This window comes from Cornus florida, unplaced genomic scaffold, assembly GCF_030987335.1.
Source record: "Cornus florida cultivar Cherokee Brave unplaced genomic scaffold, ASM3098733v1 CherokeeBrave_3.0.0_Hap2_Chr05, whole genome shotgun sequence".
Classification (NCBI taxonomy): Eukaryota; Viridiplantae; Streptophyta; class Magnoliopsida; order Cornales; family Cornaceae; genus Cornus; species Cornus florida.
In genome coordinates, this window is record NW_026775575.1 from 7,016,140 (window position 1) to 7,025,864 (window position 9,725).

The 9,725-nt window shown below is 37.7% G+C and overlaps 1 protein-coding gene and 1 long non-coding RNA gene across 2 annotated transcripts; both read right to left on the reverse strand.

Moving 5' to 3' along the window:
• Positions 1–3,167: 3,167 nt before the first annotated feature.
• Positions 3,168–5,784, reverse strand: LOC132306059 (uncharacterized). Its single transcript, XM_059803255.1, has 4 exons — positions 5,130–5,784; positions 4,914–5,027; positions 4,449–4,694; positions 3,168–4,258 (listed from the first exon to the last, which is right to left on the reverse strand). The coding sequence occupies exons 1-4, from the start codon at positions 5,782–5,784 to the stop codon at positions 3,168–3,170; spliced, it is 2,106 nt and encodes a 701-aa protein (XP_059659238.1).
• Positions 5,785–5,857: 73 nt separating this feature from the next.
• LOC132310072 (uncharacterized) lies at positions 5,858–8,273 on the reverse strand. Its single transcript, XR_009482550.1, has 2 exons — positions 7,881–8,273; positions 5,858–6,994 (listed from the first exon to the last, which is right to left on the reverse strand). It is a non-coding gene; the product is annotated as an uncharacterized LOC132310072 (long non-coding RNA).
• Positions 8,274–9,725: the final 1,452 nt, after the last annotated feature.

The following is a 9,725-nucleotide window of genomic DNA, read 5'->3' on the forward strand; positions in this document are numbered from 1 at the left end:
AATTTTAATCTCCAAATTAGAGATTTTTAAGATAAAATTAGTAAAAACAATCATTATTTATACATATATATATATATATTAATTTCAAACACATCCATCATCCATTCCTTCTTATTTTAAAAAAATTTATGGTATCACCATATCATACTCGTGTCCCCATGTCATACTCCAGTATACTTGTTTCCTAGATAATATCTAATAAGGAAGATTTTTCTTTTTCTTTTTGGTGTTTATCACGTGTCCTTTTCCTCCCATCACTAAATTCACAAGGTGATGTAGCACTCCAAAATAAGTTTTTTTTTTTTTTTTATAAAAAAAATCTCTAACTATTTAATTAATATCATAAGAATAGAGTGTCTCAAGTTTTTTTTAGAAAAAATAAAATCACTTACCAGTTGGCAAATGAGAGAAACTCAAAAATCATCCCTTCACTGCCATTTGATGAACTTCAAGACTGTCTACATAAAAAGGAGCACTACGTTTCTCATGTTCGTTTTACAATAGCAGCAACTCATTGTGGACTAAACAACATTATTTTCTCTATCTTATCTCGAATTAATCCTGTCTTTTTAAACTGTGATGAAACCTAAAAAGACCAAGGAAAAAAGAAAGCAATCATTTAAGAATAACTATGGACTTTTCCCAGGATGCAAATAACTAACGACAAGCACCTTTTGTTAAAGTTCAAAATGCATTTTGTGACAATCACAATGATCATAATGCCCAGAAAAATATCGACAGTCACAGAGTATATATTCGAGAAGGTCCCGTCCAACTTACGGTGCAACTAATATACAAATAACTACAAGAAAAGAATTTTCCAACGACTCCATGCTGGTCTTCGAGAACAAGAAAAAAGGACATACTTTTGAACACTCACAAATGTCTTCACAACCCTTTAATGCTTTCAAAGAGTGAGATCAAACAGAGCAGAAAAACACACGTCTTTTGAGTTTGATGTGGATAATTAGACATGACCATGGACTACAAATAAACCAATATCTGGGTTTAGTGTCAGCAACAATCTCCTGCATATCAAAAATATGTTTTACTTCATGTTGCTTTGAGGGAGTGAATCATCGAAGGTCACCATAATTAGATGGAAATTTGTTTATGAAAATTTCAAATAAATTAAGCTTTATGGCCTCTTAACTTTAGTGCCTCCTTTGCTTAGCATCATTGATGTGGAACATAAGCTACAAAATGGTTAGCGTCTCAAGTTAGTGAAAACTTTTACAAGGAGACTTCAAATCCAACCGAGTGACAAAATATTAGTCATTCACCTTTGTTCCAACATAAAAGGACAAGAACATACCACCAAGAGTAGGCAGTCCTGCAAAAGTAAAAAAAATTGCATTAACCTGATGAAAAGATATCAAATTCTATTCAAATTCATAATTTCCAGAATACAAGAGTATGCTTATAAAGTATGTAAAGAAGAATCTATTCTTAGAAGGTACACAAATGTAGGCTAGAATTATTGGAAATACATAATCAGTGGAAACCAAATAAATACATAAAATCCCTATAATCTCTCCACAAGATCCTCTGTTAACAACTCACGCCAACAGCCCTCCTCAAGTTGGTGCATGGATGTCTCCAATGCCCAACTTGTCCAGTGAGTTATAAAACACCTTGCTTGAGACGGCCTTTGTAAGGATATCTGCCAACTGATCTTCTGATTTTACAAAAGGAAATTGAACTATCTTAGCTTCAAGCTTTTCCTTGATAAAATGTCGGTCCACTTCAACATGTTTTGTTCGGTCATGTTGAACTGGGTTTTGTGCAATTTCTATAGCCGCTTTATTATCACAAAATAGATTCATTGCAGAGCTGGATGAATAGCCAATTTCTTCCAGTAGTCTCTTTAACCAAAGAAGCTCGCACAGTCCTTTAGCCATGCCTCTAAACTCAGCTTCTGCACTAGATAATGCAACCACCTTCTGTTTCTTGCTTCTCCAAGTAACTAGATTGCCACCCACGAAAGTGAAATATCCTAATGTAGACTTTCTGTCAGTAATACTCCCAGCCCAGTCAGCATCCATATAACCATCAATGTTTAAATGATTATATTTCCTGAACATGAGTCCTTTTCCTGGGGAAGACTTTAAGTACCGTAAAATCCGAAGCACGGCATTCATGTGATCGTTATTAGGATTATGTATGAATTGACTCATTAAACTCACAGCATAGGCAATATCCGGTAGTGTATGAGACAAGTAGATTAGCTTTCCCACAAGCCGTTGGTACCTTTCTCTATTCGTGGGTGTTTGGTTCGAGTGTTCTCCCAATCCATGATTTTGAACCATTGGCGTTTCTGCAAGCTTACAATCAAGCATTCCTGTTTCAGCTAGCAAATCAAGTACGTATTTCCTTTGTGATAGAAATATGCCTTGATTTGACCGAGCTACTTCAATACCCAGAAAGTATTTTAATCCCCCAAGGTTCTTCATTTCAAACTCAGTTGCCAGATGCTTCTGCAAACTAGAGATTTCCTTCTCATAATTTCCTGTAATTATCATATCGTCAATGTAAATTATTAGAGCCGTTACCATTCCTTGTCGATGTTTCAAGAACAGAGTATGATCTGAATTGCTCTGTTTGAAACCATGCTTCCTTACGGCCAAGCCAAATCGTCCAAACCACGCTCTAGGTGATTGCTTTAGTCCATAAAGTGCCTTCTGTAGTTTGCATACCATTCCAGTTTGTGATGAGGTTGTAAAGCCTGGTGGAATGTCCATGTACACTTCTTCTGCTAGATTCCCATGAAGAAACGCATTTTTTACATCAAATTGATGTAGTGGCCAATCTAAGTTTGCAGCAAGAGACAGCAATACTCTGACCGTATTCAACTTTGCTACTGGTGAAAACGTCTCTTGATAGTCTATACCATATGTCTGAGTATATCCTTTCGCAACAAGTCTCGCCTTGTATCTCTCTACTAACCCATCTGCCTTGTGTTTAATGGAGAACACCCATCTACATCCCACCGTTTTCTTTTCTTTGGGTAACGGCATAAGCTTCCACGTATCATTTTTCTGCAAAGCTATCATCTCTTCAGTTATTGCTTGGATCCATTTGGGGTTGTTTAAGGCCTCTTGTACTGTACTTGGAACATGCTCAGAAGATAGCTTGTGCACAAAAGCTTTGAGGGATTGTGATAATCTCTAGGTGCAAATATGGTTGGCAATTGGATACTTCTTCTTCTTTTCTCCATGGTCTGGTGAGTATCTATTTGGTGGCTTACCACGGTTGTATCTGAAAGGTAATTTGTAGCCAACAAAATCATCTATAGTATTACTAGGAGAAGAGTTTAGAGATTGTACCTCAGGAGTATTCTCAGGAGAGTGATCGTTTGGTACTAAAGAATGAGGAGTGGGTTGCTCTTGCTCAGTGGTTTGCTTTTGTTCACTCCTAGCCTTGGCATCATCATTTTCTTCTCCTTGTTCTATAGAAGCCTCTGGGAATGAGAGAGTTCCAACCAGATCAGTGTCATCATACCTTAATTGAATTTCATCAATTTGATTTACCTCCAAGTTTGTATCTTCAAAGCCTGGCCAGTTCTCCCAATTGTCCACATTCTGTTCTTCACATAATAGTTCCCCCTGAAGAGAAGAATGGGAACCTTGTTTTGAAAAGAAAGTTTCAGATTCGAGAAAAGTGACATCCATCATGGTATAAAGACATTTGGTAGTGGGATCATAGCACCTATAGCCTTTCTTATGTGTTGCGTACCCCAGAAAAACACAATGAACAGCACATACATCAAGCTTTGTTCGCTGGTTTTTATGAAGATGAACATAAGCAAGACAACCAAATATTCGTGGCGGAAGCATCAAGACAGAAGGCAATGACACATGATGAGCAAGAGCTTGTAGAGGAGTTTCAAAGTCTAAGACTCGAGATGGCATTTGATTCAGCAAGTAAACAGCAGTACCAACTACATCTGCCCAATACCGTCGGGGTGCATGTGCTGCTGTTAAAAAGGCTCGGGCTGTTTCGAGGATATGTCTACTTTTTCGCTCCGCAACACCATTTTGTTGTGGTGTTTGAGAACAAGTGGTTTCATGACAAAGACCATGTGCTTGGAAATATTCTCGTAACTCATTATTGTCATACTCTCCGCCATTATCAGATCGAAGAATTTGGAGTTTAGCAGAAAATTGTGTCTTGATCATATTATGGAAAGAACGAAAAATTCCAAACACCTCATTCTTATTTTTCATCACATAAAGCCAAGTCATACGTGTGCAATCATCTACAAAGATCACAAACCATCTAACTCCTGAAGAAATTAAGATAGGAGCCGGGCCCCAAACATCCGAGTGAATTAACATAAATGGGGTCTCACATTTTTTAAAAACTTATTGGATAAGATACACGATGACTCTTGGCTAGAATGCAAGTTTCACACCTAAAATCAGACTCATGTAAATTGAAAAACAAACTTGGACACAAACGCTTTAAGTAAGAAAACGATGGATGCCCTAGTCGACGATGCCACAACCAAATCTGTCGTTCTTTGTCACCAGTTCGATGCACATTATTTGCCCGGCCGAAGCTTAAATCATTCATGTAGTACAACCCTCCTCTTTTAGTACCACGACCAATAATCTCCTTGGTGAGAATATCCTGGAACAAACAGAAACTCGGATACATTAGTGCACAACAATTCAGTTCCTTAGTAGCTTGGCCTATAGATAATAATTTATTCGAAAGAGATGGAACTAATAAAGTATTTGATAGAGAAAAAGAGGGTGAAAGTGCCACTCTTCCAGCCCCTGTAACTGGGAATGTCACTCCATTAGCATTAGCAACACATGTCCGTTTTTGTTGAGTGGTTTCGACAAAATCTTATGGATCAAATGTCATATGATCGGTTGCCCCTGAATCTACAATCCAACCATGATTACCTGGATCATTAAGAGCCACGGATTTGTTTGCAACAGCAGGAAAGGAGTCCTCTTGTGGTATAAGGGATAGTTGAGATTTAGTGTTCACGAGTGCGACTCGACCATGAGTCTCGCCTGCACCAATTTCACGCTTCTTTTTTTTCTTAAGTTCGTGCCACCACTATGGATATCCATGTAGTTTAAAACAGGTGTCTCTGGTATGTTTCATATGCCCACAGTGTGTGCAACCCCCTCCCTCTGCTTGTGACTTTGACTTTGTCCATGTGTTAAGCTTTCCATTGGACAAAATCTGAAGTGAAGGTTGCTGCTGTGATTTCTGTCCACCTTTTGAGAGCATAACAGCACTGGGTGTGGTATCTCCTTTTGTCAACATCACTGCTTGCCTTAGATCTTCCCGGCGAACATGTGCATAAGCCTGCTCTACTGTAGGAAATGGCTGAATTTGGAGCACATCTCCTCTAATCTTGTCAAGATGATCATCTAGTCCATCCAAGAATGTATAAACTCTATCCTCCTGTAAAATAGAATTATACCTCTGTATATCAATTTCACATTGCATCGGATTCGGGCAGCGAAAATCGATTTCTCTCCATAGGCCTTGAAGATTGTTATAGTATGTCTCGATAGATCCTCCACCTTGTTTGAGCCTAGTCACCTTCCTCTTGAGATCATAAACTTGCGAGGTGTCGGCGCCATCAAAATATGTTGTAGCAATTGCATCCCATACTGCTTTCGCCGTTGGGAATCTAATGTAGTTGCCGATCAGTTTTGGATCCATTGAATTAATCAACCATCCCTTCACCACTGCATTTTCAGTTCTCCATTTTCTAAAAAATAGGATCATTCTCTCTGGGTTGTAGAAGATTCCCATTTATATGTCCCAACTTGTCTTTGCCTGAGATGCACATCTCAACAACCTGGGACCAAAGTCCATAATTGGTGTCGTCCAACTTGATGCCAATTGGTGCAGCAACAGATTCGTGACTCAGTGAGGTTGGTGTCTGGTTCAACATTTGTGATATTCTGGAGGTCAAGTCCGCAAGAATTGGATTCTCGCCTTGGGAACTCTCTATTAAGGGAGTACGTTCTGTCATTGATCTCAATTTTTTTTTTTTTTTTTTTTTTCTTAATCCACAGTCCTAGAATCTACCGTGGATAGCAGGACTCGGCAAAAAGAAGACGAACCGGCTGTAGAGCTCGGCCATGAGCTCCGGTCGTGGAAGGCGACCGGTGATGGTGCAGCGGTGGCGGGTCGTCCTCAGATCGGCGACTGGTTTGGGTTTTTGGTTGCTGTTCGGCACGGCGAGGAAGGGCGACGGCGTGACAGATCCGGGGATGGTTCACGTAGTGGGCGTCGATGACTACAGCGACATCGACTCGGTCTCGTCGGTGACGAGTGATGACGACGACGAGTCCTGGGGCATCGTTTGTTTCACTCGTCGTTGGCGAATCTGGATTTCGCGGCGGCGGATCTGGGTATTCAAATATTTCACGAGGACAGCGGGCTTGGTGGCTCCTTTTCTGGCGGTGGATCCTCGGTGTATGGCAGCGGTAGAATGGAATCTTGTGGGCTGGTAACTGGAAATCCGGTTTCTAAATTTTGTGATTTGCAAAGAGATGGCAAGTTCTGTTGATTACAGAGAGGTGATAGATATATGGGTTTTGATTTTTGAGAAAAACAATGAATCAAATGGTTTTTTTTTTTTTTTTGTTTTTTTTTTTAAACCACGCTCTGATACCATGATGAAAAGATATCAAATTCTATTCAAATTCATAATTTCCATAATACAAGAGTATGCTTATAAAGTATGTACAGAAGAATCTATTCTTAGAAGGTACACAAATGTAGGCTAGAATTATTGGAAATACATAATCAGTGGAAACCAAATAAATACATAAAATCCCTATAATCTCTCCACAAGATCCTCTGTTAACAACTCACGCCAACATAACCAACAGTGGCATGTGGCTAAGAGAATAAAAGTGGTATATAAGAGCTGTAAACCTTCTTCCCGGTGAAATCGAGAAATCAACCAATTAAGGCCTGATGGTCCAATAACATAGCCAACAAGGTTAGCCACCTGTAGAAATAAAAACTGGGAGATTACTGTATGCAAATTCATGTGAAAACTCTCTTGGATACCCAGATAACCATTTAAAAGCAAATTATGGGGAAAAGGGATAGTATAAAATGACGATGGAGGCAATCATTCTAATTTATTTCGACGTGGAATTTAAATGATTCAATTTTGTTTATCACAGCATTCAGATGATTTTAGAACTATTTCCTGACATCTGTTTACAATCATCATTTAAGGATTCCACTTGATGGCCACTACAAGAAGGATTCATGTTCATGGCAAAAGTTTTACGCCGGATGTCAAGCTACGTAATGCGCACAACCCTCCTTTTTCCAGGCTTGGAACTAACTGTGTAAACACAAGGCACTAAACATGATGTACGTAATGGCCACTACGTCATTATTATTATTATTAGTATTATTTCAGTATTTAAGGGTGAGGATTTCGTCTTGGACAACAACGCCATATTCAAATGACATGCAAAACACAGTGAGGATAATTGATTACTAAGAAATGTTATATTCCAGGATAAAGTTTTTGATACAATTTGCTGGATAAAACTAAATGCTACACTTGAGAAGTAGAAAGAACTATCAGAATATCTGGCTTACTTGCAAATTTTATCAAATTAGTTTATACAAAACAAAGACAAAAGCTCCCCAACATTTTCCCAAACGCTTCCCTGAGTAATTTACCATTTCCAAGTCTGATGCTACTACGAAGGACATGCCACTAAAATGTTCAGTAACACAAATTTCAGACATTAGTTGCAGAAATATAAGACAAAGACATAACATGTCAACTTAATTTCAGACATTAGTTGCAGAAATCTAAGAGATCAAACATCAAACTAGAAGACATAAAGGTGCATAAGCAAAACACAAACCATGAGACAAGTGATTGTGACAGCACCAGCAGCCGCACTAAGCTCACGGAAAATAAACTCCCCAAAAACATTCTCCGCCTGACAAAAAAAAAAAAAAAAGAAAATAATTTGATAATATAGAAATTAAACCGTGATAGCATTTAAAAAAAAAAAAATGGAGGACAAAAATATAAAATATGCTGTCGCTAGTTTGCTACATATAGGTAAACAATGATTCATATAGAAATCTTCAATTAAGGCACAAATACTTTTTACAAAAACATAAGCTTGGGGAACATTCAAAATAGCACATAAACCTAATAATCTATGCAAATTTTATATTAAGAATTCAAGATAAAAATAATGTTCATTAATTATAATTAACGTTAGGCCTAGAACACATGATTATTTCCACCTTCCACGTCTAACAACAGCCATATCTCATATTTTATATTATATCTTCAACAACAATGAAGACAGTATCATTGTGCATTATCTCAAATTTTTGGTTCAGCATCACAGATCTTATTCAACCATGGTACTTAGAGTTTTCTTTTGAAGCGTATTAAGATCTTGCTTTTTAAATACTTAAAAAGTTATCTCTCAGAAAGGCATTATTCAGATCATCATTGTTTCGCTTTGCAACACAAATTATTGTATAGCACGTGTTCACTGCAAGATCTATTCAAGAAGACTCCAATTGTTCACTTTCAGAGGTCTACTCCACCGGTAGAAATTCAAATTAGGAAGCTCATGGAGATAGTTTTACTTGCTCAACCTTTATTATTATTATTATTATTATTATTATTATTATTATTATTATTATTATTATTATTTTTATTCTTTAAGTTGAGAAATTGTTATTGCAAATGGTAAGTGAAGCGTGAGGCAAAGGTAAAAATTTAAGCCCTTTATTAGGGTTTAAAGGATAGCTGAAGAGGCAATTATAAATCAAGAATGTTAGTATAAAAAGTGACTTCAAAAGACACTGTGAATGGCAAGGCTCTCACCTCACATCTTGGAGGTTGAGAATTCGAATCCCCTTACTAAGGATTTTTCGGGATAATTGTCTAGGGCATGTGGAATGAGGAGGACTGCATGTGTCAATGGTGGATTATGGGGTGCACCAAGAGGTCCGGCACCATCATCGACAAAAAAATAAAAATAAAAATAAAGAGGTACATCATGAATCAAAGATTTAAATAGAAGAACTCGAATGAAAACTAAATATTATCAAGGAGATCTGCACCTAATACTGTCAAAAATTGCTCCAACTCATGAGTCAGCCTATGGCCCTATGGTAAATCAAACTCAATTAGTGAAAGAAGAAAGCCTCTTTAGATAACTACAGTATGCCCTACCATAACCTGTAAAACAGTGATTTGGACTTCAAAAAAATTCTTTGTTCTATGTCTTTCCAGACAAGTCACAACCTCTTGGACATCTCTACATAATGTCACATTCTAGTGCGAAGGGCTCAGGGCTACGAAGTTGCTATAAAAGGCATAGTTCTATCAAAATGATGCAAGCATGATGGTGACCATGAGTGCAATGGTGTGTCATTGACAGTTGGCAACTACAGGGATGCAAGAGTGGTAGGGAAGATGCAGAAATAGGATTAGGAATCGATAAATGTGAAAATGTATTGTGAATGAGTAAAACCATAAAAGTAAGTATAAATGAGAGGGCAAGAAACATAACTTAGTCCTTACCAGAAATATATATATATATATATATATATATATATATATATATATATATATATATTCCTAGATGAAACTTGCACCTCACGTTGCTCCCATAGGGACTTGAACCCTCGATTTTTATTTTGGAAGGTGAGAAAGTGCCGGAAGCTACAGCCCTGGG